The 21,532-nt window shown below is 42.7% G+C and overlaps 2 protein-coding genes across 4 annotated transcripts in view; both read left to right on the forward strand.

Moving 5' to 3' along the window:
* The window catches only part of LOC135523582 (rho GTPase-activating protein 27-like), a 30,930-nt gene extending 14,095 nt beyond the window's left edge, over window positions 1-16,835 (forward strand). For 2 of the 3 annotated variants that reach the window (XM_064950357.1, XM_064950359.1), the window contains exons 4-19: window positions 6,277-6,741; window positions 7,225-7,464; window positions 7,723-7,803; window positions 7,948-8,067; window positions 8,520-8,609; window positions 10,919-10,986; window positions 11,135-11,222; window positions 11,350-11,451; window positions 11,733-11,831; window positions 12,003-12,111; window positions 12,265-12,393; window positions 12,583-12,681; window positions 14,237-14,314; window positions 14,406-14,537; window positions 15,237-15,342; window positions 15,505-16,835. In XM_064950357.1, the coding sequence (XP_064806429.1) occupies window positions 6,277-6,741; window positions 7,225-7,464; window positions 7,723-7,803; window positions 7,948-8,067; window positions 8,520-8,609; window positions 10,919-10,986; window positions 11,135-11,222; window positions 11,350-11,451; window positions 11,733-11,831; window positions 12,003-12,111; window positions 12,265-12,393; window positions 12,583-12,681; window positions 14,237-14,314; window positions 14,406-14,537; window positions 15,237-15,342; window positions 15,505-15,682 (2,184 nt within the window). In that variant the 3' untranslated portion in view covers window positions 15,683-16,835. The remainder of the gene's footprint in view (window positions 1-6,276; window positions 6,742-7,224; window positions 7,465-7,722; window positions 7,804-7,947; window positions 8,068-8,519; window positions 8,610-10,918; window positions 10,987-11,134; window positions 11,223-11,349; window positions 11,452-11,732; window positions 11,832-12,002; window positions 12,112-12,264; window positions 12,394-12,582; window positions 12,682-14,236; window positions 14,315-14,405; window positions 14,538-15,236; window positions 15,343-15,504) is intronic. The other variant, XM_064950358.1, reaches the window with a different exon arrangement.
* Window positions 16,836-17,498: 663 nt separating this feature from the next.
* Window positions 17,499-21,279, forward strand: vps25 (vacuolar protein sorting 25 homolog). Its single transcript, XM_064950360.1, has 6 exons — window positions 17,499-17,650; window positions 18,214-18,359; window positions 19,085-19,138; window positions 19,218-19,306; window positions 20,111-20,186; window positions 20,318-21,279. The coding sequence occupies exons 1-6, from the start codon at window positions 17,604-17,606 to the stop codon at window positions 20,428-20,430; spliced, it is 525 nt and encodes a 174-aa protein (XP_064806432.1). The 5' UTR covers window positions 17,499-17,603; the 3' UTR covers window positions 20,431-21,279.
* Window positions 21,280-21,532: the final 253 nt, after the last annotated feature.

The following is a 21,532-nucleotide window of genomic DNA, read 5'->3' on the forward strand; positions in this document are numbered from 1 at the left end:
ATCTTCTATAGGATTGAGGTCAGGGCTTTGTGATGGCCACTCCAATACCTTGACTTTGTTGTCATTAAGCCATTTTGCCACAACTTTGGAAGTATGCTTGGGGTCATTGTCCATTTGGAAGACCCATTTGCAAGCAAGCTTTAACTTCCTGACTGATGTCTTGAGATGTTGCGTCAATATACCCACATATTTTTCTATCCCCATGATGCTATCTATTTTGTGAAGTGCACCAGTCCCTCCTGAAGCAAAGCAACCCCACAACAGGATGCTGCCTCACCCTTGCTTCACTGTTGGGATGGTGTTCTTCGGCTTGCAAGCCTCCCTCTTTTTCCTCCACACATAACGATGGTCATTATGGCCAAACAGTTCTATTTTTGTTTCATCAGACCAGAGGACATTTCTCAAAAAGTACGATCTTTATCCCCATGTGCAGTTGCAAACCATAGTCTGGCTTTTTTATGGAGGTTTTGGAGCAGTGGCTTCATCCTTGCTGAGTGGCCTTTCAGGTTACGTTGATATAGGACTTGTTTTACTGTGGATATAGATATTTTTGTACCTGTTTCCTCCAGCATCTTCACAAGGTCCTTTGCTGCTGTTCTGGGATTGATTTGCACTTTTCGCACCAAAGTACGTTCATCTTTAGGAGACAGAACACATCTCCTTCCTGAGCGGTATGATAGCTGCGTGGTCCCATGGTGTTTATACTTGCATACTATTGTTTGAACAGATGAATGTGGTACCTTTTAGGCATTTGGACATTGCTCCCAAGGATGAACCAGACTTGTCTTCAATTTATTTTCTGAGGTCTTGGCTGATTTATTTTGATTTTCCCATGTCAAGCAAAGAGGCAATGAGTTTGAAGGTAGGCCTTGAAATACATCCACAGGTACACCTCCAATAGGCTAATTGACAACATTTGAGTCAATCACAAGCTTCTAAAGCCATGACTTCATTTTATGGAATTTTCCAAGCTGTTTAAAAGGCAGTCAACTTAGTGTATGTAAACTTCTGACCCACTGAAATAATCTGTCTGTAAACAATTGTTGGGAAAATGTACTTGTGTCATGCACAAAGTAGATGTCCTTACCGACTTGACAAAACTATAGTTTTTTAACAAGACATTTGTGGAGTGGTTGAAAAATTAGTTTTAATGACTCCAACCTAGGTGTATGTAAACTTCTCATTTCAATTGTAAGTATTCATAGCCTTTACTCAGTACTTTGTTGAAGCACCCACCTTTGGCAGCGATTACAGCCTTGAGTCTTCTTGGGTATGATGCTGCAAGCTTGGCACACCTGTATCTGGGGAGTTTCTCCCATTCTTCTCTGCAGATCCTCTCAAGCTCTGTCAGGTTGGATGGGGAGCGTCGCAGCACAGCTATTTTCAGGTCTCAACAGAGATGTTCGATCGGGTTCAAGTCCGGGCTCTGACTGGGCCACTCAAGGACATTCAGAGACCACTCCTGCGCTGTCTTGGCTGTGTGCTTAGGGTCATTGTCCTGTTGGAAAGTGAACCTTCGCCCCAGTCTGAGGTCCTGAGTGCTCTGGAGTAGGTTTTCATAAAGGACCTTTGTACTTTTTGCCTTTCAACTTTGCCTCGATCCTGACTAGTCTCCCAGTCCCTGCTGCTGAAAAACATCCCCACAGCGTGATGCTCCCACCACTATGCTTCACCATAAGGATGGTGCCAGGTTTCCTCCAGATGTGACGCTTGGCATTCAGGCGAAAGAGTTCAATCTTGGTTTCATCAGACTGGAGAATCTTGTTTCTCATGGTGTGAGAGTCTTTAAGTGCTTCTTGGCAAACTCCAAGCAGCCTGTCATGTGCTTTTTACTGAGGAGTGGGTTCTGTCTGGCCACTCTACCATAAAGGCCTGATTTGCTGCAGAGATGGTTGTTCTTCTGGAGGGTTCTAGATCTCCACAGAGGAACTCTAGAGCTCTTTCAGAGTGACCATTGTGTTCTTGGTCACCTCCCTGACCAAGTCCATTCTCTCCCGATTGCTTAGTTTGGCCGGGCGGCCAGCTCTAGGACGAGTCTTGGTGGTTCCCAACTTCTTCCTTTTAAGAATGATGGAGGCCACTGTGTTCTTGGCCCTTCAGTGCTGCAGACATTTTTTGGTACATTTCCCCAGATCTGTGCCTTGACACAATCCTGTCTTTGAGCTCTACAGACTATTCATTTGGCCTCATGGCTTGGTTTCTGCTCTGACATGCACTGTCAAATGTGGGACCTTTTATAGACAGGTGTGTGCCTTTCCAAATCATGTACAATCAATTGAATTTACCACAGTTGGACTCCAATCAAGTTGTAGAAACATCTCAAGGATGATCAATGGAAACAGGATGCACCTGAGCTCAATTTCGAGTCTCATAGCAAAGGGTCTGAATACTTATGTTTTATATTTTGAATACATTTGCAAAAATTTCATTATGGGGTATTGTGTGTAATTTAAAAAAATATATATTTCATCAATTTCAGAATAAGGCAGTAAAGTAACAACGTGGAAAAAGTCAAGGGGTCTGAATACTTTCTGAAGGCACTGTACTTATGGTTTTGTGTGTTATGATACTATGAGTTGATGAATTATGATGATGCTATTGGTTGCAGTGGTATGATACGTATTATCATACTATTAGTTGTGTTAGTATGGATGTTATGGTACTACATTTCAGCCAAATGCTTCAGATAGTCAGCAGTCTGATCTGTGAACAGTCTGATCCTCCCTGGAAGGAAGTGATGGTTGAGCAACTGTCCCTTCACTAAAGTTTCCTGTCTCAAGTCAAACACCCACCTACTCTGCATTTTGAGCTTCAGCCACTCTGGGTTCCTCCTAGTTTTACAACAACATTGTCCATTAAAATGTGTACATTTTTCCTCTACACACTGCACAATTGAACTTTTCTATGTAAATTTATTAAGCAATTCTTAAACATTTGTTGTCATTTGATTTGGAAACCAATAGTAGTAGTCCAATTCTTACTGTTAATGCTACTTTCAGGCTGATGACAGAATTTCTAATGTTAATGTAAAGTCTACTTCACAAAGAGAAGGAGATATAACCCAAACCAGAGTTATAACAGTCAAACCATGACCTTTGTGAGTACAGTGGACTAGCTAAACCCAGAGTTTTTTTTCAGTTTCCTCTTAGTTCTGCCCTGGCTTCCTCACTAATTAATCTAAATTCACCACTTGAGTAAAGGAATGCACTCTCCTAAAGCTTTGTTTCCATGCCGACATTTCCTTTTTCATCATTGGCAAGACAGAAAGGAAGTGGGTTCAAATGACCTGTCCTCTTTCTATCTGCCTCCTCCTCTCTTTCTCTCTCTTGCTCTCTCTCTCTCTCTCTCTCTCTCTCTCTCTCTCTCTCTCTCTCTCTCTCTCTCTCTCTCTCTCTTTTGCTCGCTGTCTATCTCTCTCTCTGCCTCCCTCCATCTGAAACACCCCTCCCCCTGTCATTGTAACAGAGTAGGCAGTTCTCCTTTCGGAGGCATCTCTGTCATTGGTGTGTGTGCGCACACTGCATGTTGCGTGTGCCTGTCTGCCTGCCTCTGCTCCTGTCAGTTCAGTCCTGTGGTAGCTAGTGTAGCTGTGCTCTGGTCAACTGTATTATATGGCTCTACTAATTAGGATTACATAAACATGGTGGATCTTTATGCAAAGCCCCGGCATGGGTATCAGACCCGGGGGGGCTTGGCTCTACCAATTGCAAACCAGGTAGGTCCAGAACAAACTGTATAGCGTATGTCTCTAAATGCAACAATGCAGCCTCACCAAAACTGTCAGTGCACTGGTTTTGATGGATCTATGGCTAAATTGGCTGGTTCTAAATGTAGATCAGAGTGTGTTGGGTTTGTTGCACAGTGTATATACAACATTGACAGTGTTTACGTCTACCATGTTATCACTTTCTTGCTTCCTGTTGAGTCTACTTAGTCTCACCCTTCTGCGGATATATTGCTTCAGCTCAACTTTGTTTTCCTCTGTTGCCGTGTATGTCAACCCCAGAGAGCATGCTCAGTAACACAAGTAACGCCGCCTTCCGCATGGTTAGTGCATAGATCCATTAAGCACTCTTGACGTTAGAGTTTTGCCAGGTGTAAGTTGACAAATTTGCCAACACAAAACCATAGTTTCTCGCATATGGGTATTACATTTACTGTGAGGTGCTTACTGTGTGTTGATGAAATGGGTGATTTGAGGGTTTTGCCTGTTTATGTTTATTGGTGACACTGACATTTTGCCCACACAAAGACCGACATTCTCACTTCTGGTTAGTGTGTGTTTACTGTGTGGTGTTTGCTCTGGGTAGATATATTTTCCAGTGGGCAGGGGAGGGGGCATTTCAGAATCAACACAGCGAGAGATCAATGATGCAACTCTCTAATTTCCTCTTGCTTGTCTGTATTTTGTTGATCTATTTTTGATTCGATTGCTTGGTCATGTGTATTGATAACCTTGTGTTGATAATGAGATCAATAATGATTCTAATGACAGGCCAAAAACCTCTAGATGGGACACCGAGTCTATATCTGATACAAAATGTATTATTATTAACCAGAGGAAAATAGTCAAATGTACTCATTTCTATCCATATCTGCCTTCCGACCTTTGACCCATATAAATAGGCTTCCGACCTGTCACCGTTCATCAAACCAGTGGTAGGTTTTCATAGTCTAAAGGACCCTGGTGTGATAGTCCCACCCAAAAGGCTATGAGAGAGGAAGGGAGAGATCAACAGTCACTCTCACAGTGCCATGATGATGACAACATATCCATCAGGGTTCCCAGAGTGACGTCCCAGGAATCATAAAGTCAGTCAGACACCTCCTCATTGGAATACAGCAGGTGAAACTTAGGCCACTGGAACAGATAAGAAAAGACTCTAGGTTAGACTCGGGCCTCTGAAAATGTAGGATCAGATTGTCTATTTTAGATGGAGGTCATTTCAACGGAAGTAGGTAGCCTAGTGGTTAAGAGTTTTGGGCCAGTAACTGAAAAAGTTGCTCGTTCGAATATCCAAGCCAACTCGGTGAAAAATCTGTCTGTGCCCTTGAGCAAGGCACTTAACCCTAATTGCTCCTGTAAGTCACTCTGGATAAATGACCAAAATATAAATGATAAACATTGATTTTAGCAGGAGTGAGTGAGTGTGCCAATGCTTTCTGAAATGATGAACACAGACTTACTTTAGGCATTTACATCTCTCCTTCACTCTCATTTATTCAATACAATTGAAACTATTTATCTGAGGGGCAATTTCTTGGGGCAGTCTGCAACAACAATGACAACAAGACTAATATGTAGGCTAACTCAACTAACCTAACCATGTGTATTGGTCTTGACTAGGCCTATATTTACATACTGATGATATATTTAGCCTCCTACTGTAAAATGGTTTCTATAACTGTGGGTCGCAGATAAGAGAAAGAATATTCAGTCAACAGTTGAATTTGATTATATTCAGTGAAAGTGTGAGTCATAATTAATTTTTTTCAGTTCTGTAATGTGGAGAATTGAAAGTGCGCCTGCTGGTTGATTAATAACCATTGTTGAACTTTTGAATGAAACCTGAATATTGGCCTTCTATGTTTGTTTGTGGACAGTTGTTATTGTTCTGGAACATTACCACCACCCTTAGACGAAAGACAATGTCACACAGGAATGCCTGGGTGGACTGTGAAGTAGGCATAGAGTTTTAATTTGTCGAGTGTTGCACCTCCACTTTTGGCAATGCAGAGTCTGTGTCTGTGGGTAACTGGGTAATAGTGGGTGTCTGTATATTTAGACAAAAACGAGGCAGTGGGTTGTGGTCTGGAGCTCAATGCTTTCTGTTTAGCTTTAGATTTGACTTTCTGAGCTGACTGCATCGGAAGAAAGACTGTTCTGTCACCCACTTTCTGAGCTGACTGCATCGGAAGAAAGACTGTTCTGGCACCCTCATTCTGAGTGCTATAGGTGAAAGTGGCTTTTTTTTCTCCAGAAATATCACAGCTTCTTTTATCTACTCAGAACCAACTTACTGTCTATAGAGCTGTGAGACTAAAGTTGATGTTAGTGTTTTATTCACAGGTTTGTCTCTGCTGCATTAAGTATTCTGACAGCCTAGAATCAGTGTCACTTGACCTCAGCCTCGTCCCAGATCTGGTTGTGCTGTTTTTCCAACTCCTATGGTTATTGTCAACACATAAACAGATCTGGGACAAGGCTTGGCGTCACTCTGTAGTTCTAAACTTTTCCAGATGACCCCTGACCCATATTTCCTGCTCTTCCCATAGGTTGACAATGAGAGTGCCCAGAACGCTGTTTACGTCAATGTAGCAGAGCTCCACAGAAACGTCTCTGAGTCCCCTCTCTCGGCCTCCTCCCCTCCCTGCTCTCCTCCTTACCTGGACTCTGAGGGATGGGAGGTGCACACTGACCAGGAGAGTGGACAGGAGTACTACTACCACCCTGAATCGGGGCAGACCACCTGGGACAACCCCCACATAGACCCTGAGGCTCCCGCTGAGGAGCCTGTGTGTTCGTCTCCCTCGCCCTCCTCTCAGTCCCCCACCTCCACCTCTGTCTCCCCCCCTGCATGGACCGCTGACTGGGAGCAGTGTTTGGATGTGACTAGCGGCCGCCAGTACTTCTACAACCCAGTATCGGGAGAGACGTCTTGGGAGCCCCCAGAGCCACAGTGCCCCTACCCTCCTCTGATGGAGCCGCTGAGTGGGCACAGCTCTCTGGAGGAAGGACCGGTAAAGGCCTGCTCCACTTAGACACTCACTTACTACTTCTATTATAGTTTCACCCATGGGAAGTCTACAAATAATACAACACTCATCTTTTTAATGACGTTAAGCTCCTTCAGTACATAGCAGACAGTTATTTTTCATAGATGTAGTTTTCCTCAAACTATTAGGCAATGCATTCGTTGACCTTATTGTGAACTTTTTGCGAACTGCATTCTTGTGTTTTCACAATTCTAAAGAGATGTGAAAGAATAAGCTAAAAGCTGTTTAAACTGCTTAGTTGAAATGAGGAACTTTGAAAAGCTGAAAGGAACCTAGGAGGAAGGTTATCCATTGTCCTGTTCTCGATCTGTTTTGAAGCAGCACAATGAGAACACTGAATGTAACATTCTCACAACGTGTGTGTGTATCTCTGTGTTGTCTGTCCTGTCTGTGGGTGTGTTTCTGTGTTCACATGCATGTGTGTGTGCATGATGTGTGTGTGTCCAGCCTCCCCTGCCTGAGGAGGACTACCCAGCCGAGGCTGACCTACCTGAATCCCTGGAAGAGGAACCATTGGCTTTGTCCCCAGTGGACCCTCACTCCTTCCATAACGACTACAACCCCAGCCATGTGATCCAGGCAGTCATCCCCAGGGCCAGCCTGGACAGGAGCGCTCCAACTGGCTGGAACCTCAATGTAGACCCTGATGGAACATGGGTGTTCTCCAGCAAACACTCACCTGAGCAGGTACACAGACACTTTATTTAGCCATTATTTATTCAGGTTAGTCTCATTGAGGTAAAAATATGCTTTTCAAGAGAGGCCTGTCCAGGAATGAAATCTAGGGGGAGTCCATGCCACTCAGCTTGAAGGAATATTACCGGGCCACCTGATTCGGGTGGTGTTCAGTCAGATACCGCTACAGTATATGCAGTATATTTTCTCCATGATGATGCAGTGCAATATGGATATTTATGTGTGTGGTGTGTGTGTGTGTGGTAACAGTGGATCAAATCATTGGACGACAGAGGACAGACGTACTACTACCTGAGAGACGGCTCCAGATCCCAGTGGAACCTGCCTGAGGTAGAGATCAAGATTAAACACCCATGGCAATTAATTCTACCATACAGATTTAGATAGGTAATCAATGCCTAATTTCTAACTTATGAATTACTTATTTTGGAGTTTCTTGTATAGAGTTTCTCCTCTATCATTTGACCCCTCCAGGCCCCTGTAGCATCAGGCCAGTCTAAGGTGGGAAATGGTGTTGCGCTGGACGGGGGTTCTATGAAGAACTGGAGACACACCATGGGTCCAGCTCACTTCAGCTCAACCATGGAGGAAAGGGTTAGTATTGCTATTGCGCATACCCACACCCCCCCACACACACAAATACACACACACACCTCACATTCCCCTAGCCAGAGCCCACCACAATAGAGCTATAAGAGCTACAGTAGGATTGTCAGCTGGCTCTGACAGCAGTGTTTAGTGAGGCAGAGTGAAGTGACTGGGAACACCATATGAAACACCTGACCCTCTCAGCTCTCATACAGCCCCCATTTTGACACCGTTTCCTAAACGAGAGAGAGCCAAGCACCTGGAACACCTATTACGTTTCACTTCTATTCTTAGGATCACTGTGTTCAGCCAGTGACATTTGGTGTTGTAACAATACAGTGGTCTATACCACACATATAAAAGAGTAGATTGTGTACTTAAACAATTCTGTTTAGATGGGATGTCGTTTTGGTCACATTGTGACAAAGTAAAGTGTCCTTTATTCCCCTATTGGTCAGAAGTTCTTCCCGAATCACAGAAGAAATGCCTCGGACTACGGCAGCGAGGGTTCTAGTGCAGACAACTCTCCAGAGATGGGGCAGCATCACGTGAGTCCCCCTCCTCCTCTCCTGTCCTCCTTTATTGTCCTCCCCAGTCTGCTGATCCTCATTAGGTTAGATCAGCCCTGAGTCGACTGAAAATGACAGTTCTGTTCTTACTCAAATAACACTTCTGTGAAGTTGCCCCAGCAAGAGCGCTATGACCACTGACCTGACCTGACTTTCCTCTGAATGGTGTTTTGTTTCTGTTCCTGAAAGCTGATTGGTTTAGACTCAGAAGAAATCAAATCAAATCAAAATCAAATTTATTTATATAGCCCTTCGTACATCAGCTGATATCTCAAAGTGCTGTACAGAAACCCAGCCTAAAACCCCAAACAGCAAGCAATGCAGGTGTAGAAGCACGGTGGCAGGGAACAACTCCCTAGAAAGGCCAAAACCTAGAGAGGAACCAGGCTATGTGGGGTGGCCAGTCCTCTTCTGGCTGTGCCGGGTGGAGATTATAACAGAACATGGCCAAGATGTTCAAATGTTCAGAAATGACCAGCATGGTCAAATAATAATAATCACAGGCAGAACAGTTGAAACTAGAGCAGCAGCACGGCCAGGTGGACTGGGGACAGCAAGGAGTCATCATGTCAGGTAGCCCTGAGGCATGGTCCTAGGGCTCATGTCCTCCGAGAGAGAGAAAGAAAGAGAGAATTAGAGAGAGCATACTTAAATTCACACAGGACACTGGAAAGCACAGGAGAAGTACTCCAGATACAACAAACTGACCCTAGCCCCCCGACACATAAACTACTGCAGCATAAATACTGGAGGCTGAGACAGGAGGGGTCAGGAGACACTGTGGCCCCATCCAATGACACCCCCGGACAGGGCCAAACAGGAAGGATATAACCCCACCCACTTTGCCAAAGCACAGCCCCCACACCACTAGAGGGATATCTTCAACCACCAACTTACCATCCTGAGACAAGGCCGAGTATAGCCCAAAAAGATCTCCGCCATGGCACAACCCAAGGGGAGGGGGGGGGGGCGTCAACCCAGACAGGAAGATCACATCAGTGACTCAACCCACTTAAGTGACGCACCCCTCCTAGGGACGGTATGCAAGAGCCCTAGTAAGCCAGTGACTCAGCCCCTGTAATAGGGTTAGAGGCAGAGAATCCCAGTGGAAAGAGGGGAACCGGCCAGGCAGAGACAGCAAGGGCGTTTCGTTGCTCCAGAGCCTTTCCGTTCACCTTCACACTCCTGGGCCAGACTACACTCAATCATATGACCCACTGAAGAGACGAGTCTTCAGTAAAGACTTAAAGGTTGAGACCGAATTTGCGTCTCTCACATGGGTAGGCAGACCATTCCATAAAAATTGAGCTCTATAAGAGAAAGCCCTGCATCCAGCTGTTTGCTTAGAAATTCTAGGGACAATTAGGAGGCTTACGTCTTGTGATCATAGCGTACGTGTAGGTATGTACGGCAGGACCAAATCAGAGAGATAGGTAGGAGCAAGCCCATGTAATGCTTTGTAGGTTAGCAATAAAACCTTGAAATCAGCCCTTGCCTTGACAGGAAGCCAGTGTAGGGAGGCTCGCACTGGAGTAATATGATCAAATTTTCTAGTCAGGATTCTTGCAGCCGTATTTAGCACTAACTGAAGTTTATTTAGTGCTTTATCCGGGTAGCCGGAAAGTAGAGCATTGCAGTAATCTAACCTAGAAGTGACAAAATCAAGAAGCCCCTTCAATCAGAGCTTCAGTGGCACAATGTGTTTTTTTTAATATATCTCACCACTGCCCTGGTAAATATTGTATCCATCCGCATGCTATCTATCTAAGGGCTAATGGTGTGTTGTACCCGTATATTGAAGAATTTGTAAGCAGAATAGTAGTTGCATAGCTACACCTGAGAGAGTGGAAAACAGATGTCACTTGGGAAATGGTATATTTCCTGGTATATAAATAGATTCGTTTTTCCCTGTTGAGGGCAGCTGACGTCACAACACCTTTGGGAAACTCTCAGCCAGAGCTACCAACCGCCATACTACCTCATCACATCTCACTACACAGTGAAAGAGAGCATGCAATAGTCTAAAATGTGCCTGTGGTTTTATACCATTCATGCTGTTCATTGTAAAACATAAAGGGAGAGGTGTCTGTTAACAAGCTATTACAAAGGAGCTTGTTGTCAGAGTTTAGCCACAGTTGTCAAATACTGTCCTCTTGTCGCTTTTTTGGTGCATTTCTGTTTGTAGAGGTTAACAGGATTGTACTGTATCAATCCATCAATAATTATGTCTCACTTGAACACTTGGCTTTGCATAATTAAAAGCATGTTATGTTTGGATCCTTTTTCAGGTGCAGAGTTTAGAAAAAGCTGGAATTCTCAACAAAACTAAAGTGTCAGAGAATGGGAAAAGAGTAAGGTAATTCTGACCTCATCCAAAGTCTGTCCATAATTGCTGACATGGAAGCAAGTGATGGAATTATCAGCCATTACATTAGCAAATTATTTTCCACACTGCAACATTCCCTGAAGTACAGTAAAGCTCACACTCAGTGGCCTTCCTACAGGAAAAACTGGGCCCAGTCTTGGACGGTTCTTCACGGAGGGGTTCTGACCTTCCACAAAGACCCCAAGTCTGCAGCCCCAGGAGCCTCGGTGAGTGAGAGGTGCACAACTGTTACCTGCACAGATAAAGAACTCTTACATCACTGTCTGATTTCATGGAATGCAGTACTGTCAGTTTTCATCAACTGTCCTCCATGATGTCTTTCTCTCTCAACAGAACAAGACCAATCAGATCACCCCAGAGGTCACAGTGGAGCTACGAGGTGCAACGATTGGCTGGGCTCCCAGGGATAAATCCAGCAAAAAGAATGTTGTAGAGGTGGGTTGACAGTTGGTTGCTATGAAGTCATAATACAGGTGTTTTAGGAGTTGTACTAAATACATCAAAGATAATGATTCATTTGGGAGTACCATTTATTATTAAATAAAAATGTAATTGACTATACATTCACCATTTTCTGCCCATTGTGATAAGTGATTCTGGGAAGCAATATCATGTGAGAATATTTTTTCCATTAGTCGAAGACTGTTGCCCTCTCTATAAATCTGTAAAGCAAATGTTAAAGTCATAATAACCTCTGTTGTATGTTGTCTCTTCAGTTGAAAAACAGAAATGGTGTTGAGTTTCTGATACAGTACGACACTGAGAGTATCATCAACGACTGGCACAAAGTTCTAGTCGACACTATTCGACAGCTGGTAAGTTTCTTGAATGTTTAGAAGTAAATTTACTCGCACACCTTAACGTGCATGGAGAAAAATATGTACTGAATAAACATAAGAAAAACTCCCTGATCAAAGTCAATTTAGGACGGTTAACTTAATGGCTGCTGGTTCAAACTTCATGCATGTTAGCCAATGACATTGCAGGACCAGGATCATCACCAATCTGAGGAGGAGGACGCGGACATCAGTGAGAAGTCCTCCGGTACAGACAGAGATGACAGGTCACCAGGCACCCTGGACAAGAGGAGGATGTGTAAGTTCTCCCAACTACACTATTCCTGCTTCAAATAGCAGACGTTTTAGCTGCAATAGCCTCCACCAGGTCAAATTGCTCATGTTTCGTGGCTGTTTAACCCCCTTCTCCTCTTTGATCTTCTTGACCCCCCCCTCCCCTCCTCCTCCCCAGCTTCCAGACTGAGCACGGCCACCTCCTCTGGTGGAGAGACAGATCAGAAGAAGGTTCGTACCAAGCTGATCAAGTTCCTCCTGAAACGACCCACGCTGCAGTCCGTCAAGGAGAAGGGTTACATCCGAGGTGGGCTCATAGGGTCTTCATTCCTACAATGCTACACATGCCGAACTTGCTCCAAATCAGGCTACATTACATTTACTGTCAGGATTTGTCACGACTATGTTACTTATCCAGAGAGATTGAGATTGGAATGAGTTTGTACATATCTTCTGTTGTGATACGGGTAAACAACATCCATCATCCTTCCCTCAGACAATGTGTTTGGCTGTCATCTGGCTGCACTGTGTGCCCAAGAGAAAACTACTATCCCAAGCTTTGTGGAGAAATGTATCCGAGCAGTGGAAAAGAGAGGTAATGATTAGTAATCACAGTGATGATAATTATGTTAGAGTTGACGTCAGAAATTTACATACACTTAAGTTGGAGTCATTAAAACTTGTTTTTCAACCACTCCACAAATTTCTTGTTAACAAACTATAGTTTTGTCAAGTCGGTTATGACATCTACTTTGTGCATGACACAAGTACATATTCCAACAATTGTTAACAGACAGATTATTTAACTTATAATAGACTATCACAATTCCAGTGGATCAGAAGTTTACATACACTAATTTGACTGTGGCTTTAAACAGCTTGGAAAATTCCATAAAATGATGTTTATGCTTTAGCTTCTGATAGGCAAATGTACATAATTTGAGACAATTGGAGGTGTACCTGTGGATGTATTTCAAGGCCTACCTTCAAACTCAGTGCCTCTTTGCTTGACATCATGGGAAAATCAAAAGAAATCAGCCAAGACCTCAGAAAATAAGTTGTAGACCTCCACAAGTCTGGTTCATCCTTGGGAGCAATTTCCAAATGCCTGAAGGAACCACGTTCATCTGTACAAACAATAGTATGCAAGTATAAACACCATGGGACCATGCAGCCGCCATGACGCACAGGAAGGAGATGTGTTCTGTCTCCTAGAGATGAATGTACATTGGTGCGAAAAGTACAAATCAATCCCAGGAAAATAGCGAAGGACCTTGTGAAGATGCTGGAAGAAACAGGTACAAAAGTATCTATATCCACAGTAAAGCGAGTCCTATATTGACATAACCTGAAAAGCCGCTCAGCAAGGTAGAAGCTACTGCTCCAAAATCGCCATACAAAAGCTAGACTGCGGTTTGCAACTGCACATGGGGACAAAGATCGTACTTTTTCGAGAAATGCCCTCTGGTCTGATGAAACAAAAATAGAACTGTTTGGCCATAATGACCATCGTTATGTTTGGAGGAAAAAGGGGAGGCTTGCAAGCCAAAGAACACCATCCCAACCAGACACAAATTAGTCACAAATGATTCTTCCAACTGGACAATGACCCCAAGCATACTTCCAAAGTTGTGGAAAAATGACCCAAGGACAACAAAGTCAAGGTATTGGAGTGGCCATCACAAAGCCCTGACCTCAATCCTATAGACAATTTGTGGGCAGAACTGAAGAAGCGTGTGCAAGCAAGGAGGCCTTCAAACCTGCCTCAGTTACACCAGCTCTGTCAGGAGGAATGGGCCAAAATTCATCCAACTTATTGTGGGAAGCTTGTGGAAGGCTACCCAAAACATTTGACCCAAATTAAACAATTTAAAGGCAATACTACCAAATACTAATTGAGGGTATGTAAACTTCTGACCCACTGGGAATGTGATGAAAGGAATGAAAGCTGAAATATATCATTCTCTCTATTATTATTCTGACATTTCACATTCTTAAAATAAAGTTTTAATGTATTATGCTTCAACTGTAAATGCCAGTTGTGACATTGAAATAGCAGTGTATTACTCAGCACAATATTTACAGTAAAATAAAAAAAGTTACCACAGTAATTGATTGAACCCAATGCTGATGTGTGTTTGTCTTCACAGGTCTGGACATGGATGGACTCTACAGAGTCAGTGGGAACCTAGCTGTCATTCAGAAACTACGCTTCAAGGCAGATCATGGTAATGCCCATCTCTTTACCTTCTGTATGTGTGTCTGTATTTGTGTGTCCTGTTCTTTGACTCTGTTGTGTGATACGATTCTGTTCTACAGAGGAACTGGACTTGGAGGATGGCCAGTGGGAGGACACCCACGTCATCACTGGGGCTCTGAAGCTTTTCTTCAGGGAGCTTCCTGAACCCCTCTTCCCCTTCAGCCACTTCAGCCACTTCATCCAGGCCATAAGTAAGCAGCAGGCCAGACGCCGTGGCCCCACAATGTCACCTCTCAGAATAGCCTGAAACTGTGTTAAGTTTTGGCCCCACAGTGGCACCTCAGTTTTCTTACCCAGTGTAGTTATGCTATTACTTCACTATCAAGGAAGGACTAATCATGTTTACCACCCCACTTCCCTTTGTTTTTTTGTTGCGTTTTTACACCTTTTTTCCTCCCAATTTTGTGCTATTTAATTGGTAGTTAGTCTTGTCCCATCGCTGCAACTCCCATACGGTCAAGATGCGTGCTTCCTCCGAAACACGAAGCTGCCAAGCCGCACTGCTTCTTGACACAATGTCCGCTTAACCCGGAAGCCAGCCACACCAATGTGTTGGAGGAAACTGTGTCAGAGTGCTTGCGCCCGGCCTGCCACAGGAGTCGCTAGAGCGTGATGGGACAAGGACATCCCGGCCGGCCAAACCCTCCCCTAACCCGGACGACGCTGAGCCAATTGTGCGCCGCTTCATGGGTCTCCCGGTCGCGGCCGGCTGCGCAGGGGCTTGGTCTCGAACCAGCATCTCTAGTGGCACAGCTTGCACTGCAATGCAGTGCCTTAGACCACCGCACCACTCGGAGGCCCCCCACTTCCCTTTTTATGAACTATTGGAGATATACATTGAATCTATACATTAGTGTACCATTTATTGTTCTATCTTGCCGTGTTTTCAGGAACTGTTGATTACACCCTCAAAGTGTCTTACATGCGAGAGCTGGTGGAGTCTCTCCCTCGGCCAAACCATGACACCATGGAACTCCTCTTCAGCCATTTACGCAAGTAGGTCTTTCACAATCACATTTTGCCTGTGTTTCAAATGGCACCCTATTTGCTATAAAGAGTACTGTTTTTGACCAGAGCCCTATTTGATTGATGATATTCTGATAACGTATAGTATTCTGCTTCTCTCGGCTCTCTCCCTCTCTATCCACCCTCTCTCAGAGTGATAAACTATGGAGAAGAGAACCGTATGACTGTGCAGAACGTGGCTATCGTCTTTGGTCCCACGCTGCTCCGGCCAGAGATGGAGTCAGCCAACATCGCCATGCACATGGTTTTCCAGAACCAGATAGTGGAGCTAGTCCTGAACGAATACGAATACATCTTCCATTCCAGTTGAAACAATCATAAGCCTCTGTCAGTCAGAGGTCAGTGATCAATTTAAGTAATATTGCAGTAGGAGAAAAACCACACACTCACCACCGGACAGAGGGTGCGTCCAAATAGTCTCTTTCTTTCTGAAGTGTGCACTCATTCACTATTCCCCACAAATGTAAAAGCATTGGGTTGGTGTAGGCATGGGCTAGAGGGAGTTTACATATAGGCCTAACAGTCATGTCCTTTCAAATCATGAAGGGAAGTGAACAAGTGCACACTTCAGGAGAAAGGAGAGATTATTGGGAGGCAGCCATAAAGGAGCTGCTTGCATTAGACCTAGTTGAAAGCGATGTCAAATATTTGCACTGCATTTATTCTAATATCTTAGTTGGATATTCATTTGCCAATTCAGAATGTTCTCTGAATTTCTGCTTCTTCACTGCATTCCTTATTATGTAAAATAACACACATCCTTATGGCATCACTTATGTACAGTCTCAAATTTTTTTTTGTTGCTATAGGCCTACTTTGAAATCTTCCTTTCATGTAAAAATGTTAATTCACAATAACATGATTTTATCTTAACACCCCAATTCTCAAGGCAACCTGAAGATGCTTTGATACTTTGTTTTTACACACGATCAAACAAACCCTTTTACATGCATTTTAAAGATGAAATCAAAATGTTTAAAAGTTACTGAAATGTTTGAGGTTACTGTATGTCATGTTTCTGAATAGCCTAGAAGTCCTGTGTTATGCTAATAATGTCTTATTCAGTCAATGTACATTTTGTAACTGTAATATAGAAATATATCAAATATGTACTACCCAAAACCTGCTATGAATTAGACACCAACTTCCCTTGTACAGCCTCTACATTTTGTACTGGATAGTCAGATGCCACCTTTTTTTAAATAGGCACATTTAGTGTTAATTAAACAAAGCCTCATTGTAAATGAACACACAGAATGATAATGACATATGGCTATGCTATTTCATTAAGTTTATTAGCATTAATAGAGCTGGAAAAGGCCAGACCTAAATGAATAGTTAGACAGTTGTGAGAAGCATAACATTCGTTTTTTTTCTGTACATAGAAATCAAGTAGCATATTTATGTTGTAAATTACTGAAAATGCACATGTTCCTTTAATAAAATAAAACTTTGTAAAAATATGTCACCTAACATGACTCACTGCTTTGTCAACATTTATTGTTTCAAATTGTTAATTGCGTAAAGTAACTTAGCCCTTATCCACTGATGTGTGTGAAAGATAGAGGCCTCTGTGGCCAAAAGGCCGTATAAACACGGGCATCGCGATTGAGGGCTTTCACCATTTTAATGTAGTCAAATGGGTGGGACTTCCAACTTCACTCCCTGATCCTGGTGACGCTATTGGAGTCACGTCCAACCAAGTCATCAGGAGGGATCAGCCAATCGTGAAGAAAATGTACTATTTCAAAATGGAGATAGCCTAAAGTTGCTTCTCAAAAGGAAATCCCACATCACACTTGTAGGCGATGTCATGCGTGTTTGGTCGTCTCGCGCTGAACTGTGCATGTGCAGGCCGTCAAATCAAAGGCACTCCTTTCATAAAAAGTTATTTTTGACGGAAATGAAAACATGTCAGTTTGTCACTTTCACGAGGATAGAGCCGAACTACTTAAGACATTGGCTCGAATCTAGGCTGTGCCTTTAGATTTCGAGAAAATGAACAACTAAGGAAGAATGTTTCACTTCTCTATCCCAAAACCCCACCCTGGTCTGCTTTGCAAGCGTTCCCGGAAGTCTCGCGATGTTGTGCCTCTGCGGTTAGAAACTATAATGGCACAGATACAATGATGAGTCCTCTATCTATCTCTATGGTGTGATATGATTTTTTAGTAGGGAACGATTTAGAGTTTGCACTTCCGGGTGTCAGCTTGTGTTTACATCATTTTGCAATGAGTTTTGAGTGGCCCTGGCAATATAATTTTCCTCCGTTTTTTACGTAAGTTAACAATTTTCACAACTAAATGGTGATACCCACGTATAACACATTGTGTTGTGTGGATTCCATTGCATTACGTTAGTTACTTGTTGACCTATTTAAAAAAATAAAAAATAATGCTAGTTGAAGCTAGCTGGCTAGTGATGTGGATTAGCTAACGTTAGCCACACGGCGAACATATGAAGATTAGAAATGGCATTGATTTTCTCAACATGTATCTAGCTAGATAGATAGTCATTCTTATTGACGTTGTCGCTACTTAGTTTATCATTAAAGCCAGTTAGCGAACGTTATGATGTATTGCAATCCGTGGCTAGCTACTGTAAATGATCTTGAATGTACATTCAATTTGCTAACTTGCACAAATACTGTAGGATGTGGTTGTGTTCGCAGCTAATGTTTATGATTATTAATCACATCTCTTCCAACAAAATGAAACTTGGATAACCGCTAGTGAGTGATTAGCTAGCTAGCTACTTCTAGCGCTTGACTTACAGGTAGGTACATGTCAATCAATATAAGTTGGTGCGATGTCAGTAATGGTTGCTTTTGGTGGTTGACAGGTTACAGCCCAATGTTGACACCAGACAGAAACAGCTTGCAGCTTGGTGCTCCCTCGCACTGTCCTACTGCCGCCATCACAAGCTCTACACTCTGGACATCATGGAAGCCCAAGAGAGCCCTGTGTTCAACCACAAGAATATTGATAGTATCCTTTTATCTACCATGTTCTGAGTTTCACTTACTGACACGTATTTCATAGATCAAACCAAATAAATCACAGGAGGCCATGTCTTGCTCTACTGTCCTTTTATTTGTTGTTGGACATCTGCACACCACCCTGCATCACACTGCTGGCTTGCCTCTGAAGCTAAGCAGAGTTGGTCCTGGTTGGTCCCAGGATGAGAGACCAGATGCTGCTGGATGTGGTGTTGGAGGGCTAGTAGGAGGCACTCTTTCCTCTGGTCTAAACAAAATATCCCAATTTCCCAGGGCAGTGATTGGGGACATTGCCCTTAATAAAATATCCCAGGTCAGTGATTGGGGGCATTGCCCTTAATAAAATATCCGTCTAAAAGTTCCGTCTTTCGGATGGGATGTTAAATGGGTGTCCTGACTCTTTGTGGTCACTAAAGATCCCATGGCACTTATCGTAAGAGTAGGGCAGTTAACCCTGGTGTCCTGGCTAAATTCTCAATCTGGCCCTCATGGCCACCTAATCAAACCCCAGCTTCCAATTGGCACATTCATCTCTCTCCCCTGAAACTATTCCCCAGGTCGTTGCTGTAAATGAGAATGTGTTCTCAGTCAACTTACCTGGTAAAATAAGGGATAAATAAATAAGACTTTGAGGCTAGTGAAATATAATAAGGATGTTCTCTGAAATTATACCCACTGAATGTTTCTCCTCAGAAACCTTAACTGATCTTTCAGGAAAACTATCAATGGAGGCCATACTAATTGTTTTTGAGGAATTGAGGAAAAAAGGTAACAGGGCAGCTTTAATTGAAGGATGGATATTGATAATTATTCTGACAAAAATAATTGAACTGGATATTGTTTGCAGGGAACCTGGAATGGTTAGACAAGAACAAGACGCGGTGTCTAGTCATGTGGAGGAGGCCAGAGGAATGGGGGAAACTGATTTATCAGTGGGTGAGTAGGTCTTCTATGGGCCCTGGTCTAAAGTAATGCACTATTATAGGCAGTGGTGAAAAAGTACTCAATTGTCATTCTTGAGTAAAAGTAAAGATACCTTAATAGAAAAAGTGAAAGTCACCCAGTAAAATACTACTTGATTAAAAGTATCTGGTTTTAAATATACTTAAGTATCAAAAGTAAATGGAATTGTTAAAATATACTTAAGTATCAAAAGTAAAAGTAGAAAATTTCAAATTCCTTATAGTAAGCAAAACAGATGGCACAAATATATATTTTTAAATATATATATATATTACAGATAGTCAGGGGCACACCAACACACAGGCATAATTTACAAACAAAGCATTTGTGTTTAGTGAGTCTGTCAGATTAGAGGCAGTAGGGATGTCCAGGCATGTTCTGTTGATAAGTGAATTGGACCATTTTCCTGTCAAAGTGTAACGAGTACTTTCGTATGTCCGGATGTATGGAGTACAAAGTACATTATTTTCTTTAGGAATGTAGTGAAGTAAAAGTAGGCAAAAATGATAAATATATAAATAAATAAATATATATATATAAATAGTCAAGTACAGACACACCAAAAAATGACTTAAGTAGTACTTTAAAGTATTTTTACTTAAGTACTTTACACCACTGGGGCCTATAGCTCCTTTTACATTGTTTGAAGAATCATGCAATGTAGCATCATTATAGAAGATATGTAGTTTTCCAGCAAGTAATAGTCTAAATCTTTGTGTCATCCGTACTCTGTTGATACTTCTTGATGTAAGGAGCTCATGTTCCCTATCATTTCAGGTCTCTAAAAACGGTATGGTCAATACAGTGTTTACACTCTACGAGCTCGCCAACGGTGACGACACAGAAAGCGAAGGTACAGCAAAAGATATGTGCATTTCTGACATATTTCCTTCTATTCATCAGTACCTAAAGACATCTGCACTATTTTATGCCTTCTGTTGAGATGTACAGCAAATGTAATTAGATGTAACCCATTTTCCCCAGAATTCCATGGGCTGGAAGACTGGATGCTGATTCGTTCGCTGCAGGCCCTGCAAATGAACGGCAAGGCAGAGGTCATCTCCATGGACGACGGGAAGGGGGTCAAGTTCTTCTGAAGAGACATTGCATTGTGGGATTGAACAAGTGCTCAACTCAGACTGGGAACCTTCATCCTTATTGGCTGTGAGAGTACTGCTTGCCTGGACCCAGATCGGTTTGTGCTGTCCTGCCAACTCCCTGTTGTCATTGGCGTGACAAAGGAGGTGCAAGACAGTGCAAACAGATCTGGGACCAGGTTAATGAGGGTTGCGCTGTTTAAAAGGCTATTATTTGCACCTCAGCACCCAATCTACATGGTTGATGATAATAATAGTCATTATTTGGTTTAGGTTGTTGCCTTATTTGGTGCACCTAAGTTTAAAGCATTTTCTTACTGGAAGGGAACCAATCTCGCTAGTACATTCCATCTGCAGGAGCAGTTCAGGAGGTGACTTTATTTAGACTTCTGTGGTAGTCACCTGGGATGTTTGATGTGGGACTTTCCCCACAATCTGTGTCTTTCCCTTACTATTTTCTTCTGTTTTGTATTTATAACTTGTTTTTATTCTTAACCTCCTCATTATTAACAAATCTACTTGCAGCGATTAGGTGTGGTGGTGGTATGGACTTCTGCTGTATTGCTGTTCTTCTTTACCTCCAAAAATCCTCAAGAAATCCCAGTCAAGACACCCTGGAGACATTTGGGGAGTTTTAAAACCTCCCAGGAAGAGGACACACATGGGAGTATTAGAATCCTGATTTAATTCAGCTGTAATAATGGTGCTGGATGTCTCATGTACAGACTGACTGCTGTAAACCCTTAGTACATAACCTATGACACTCCTGTACACTGTCTCTGTATTCATCCTTTTTTTTACCATTGGAATCCTGTAAGAAAATAAATAGGAGAGAAATGTTGTCCTACAGTTATGAATGAGGACAATTATGTACATGTCAAGGTCTAATTTGAGTTCTTACAAGTGGCAATCAATTTTGTATATTAAATTAATATGTCAATAGTGGAAACATGTATTACAGTATCTCAGCGCTGGGATCTTGGATTAATTAGGTGCATTATAGTGCCCCCTAGTGTCAAAGATGAATACAGTTACACGTTTACTACACCTTTATGAATGATCAAATCAACTTTATTTGTCACATGCGCCAAATACAACAAGT

This window comes from Oncorhynchus masou, chromosome 31 (genome assembly GCF_036934945.1).
Source record: "Oncorhynchus masou masou isolate Uvic2021 chromosome 31, UVic_Omas_1.1, whole genome shotgun sequence".
Classification (NCBI taxonomy): Eukaryota; Metazoa; Chordata; class Actinopteri; order Salmoniformes; family Salmonidae; genus Oncorhynchus; species Oncorhynchus masou.

Excerpts from the sequence above, each read along its gene's own strand:
- vps25 (XM_064950360.1), top strand. The coding sequence starts at position 17,604 with ATGAGTTTTGAGTGGCCCTGGCAATATAATTTTCCTCCGTTTTTTAC. Across the intron at positions 19,139-19,217 it reads TGAGGAATTGAGGAAAAAAG|GGAACCTGGAATGGTTAGAC; the intron begins GTAACAGGGCAG and ends TATTGTTTGCAG. Across the intron at positions 20,187-20,317 it reads TGACGACACAGAAAGCGAAG|AATTCCATGGGCTGGAAGAC; the intron begins GTACAGCAAAAG and ends CATTTTCCCCAG.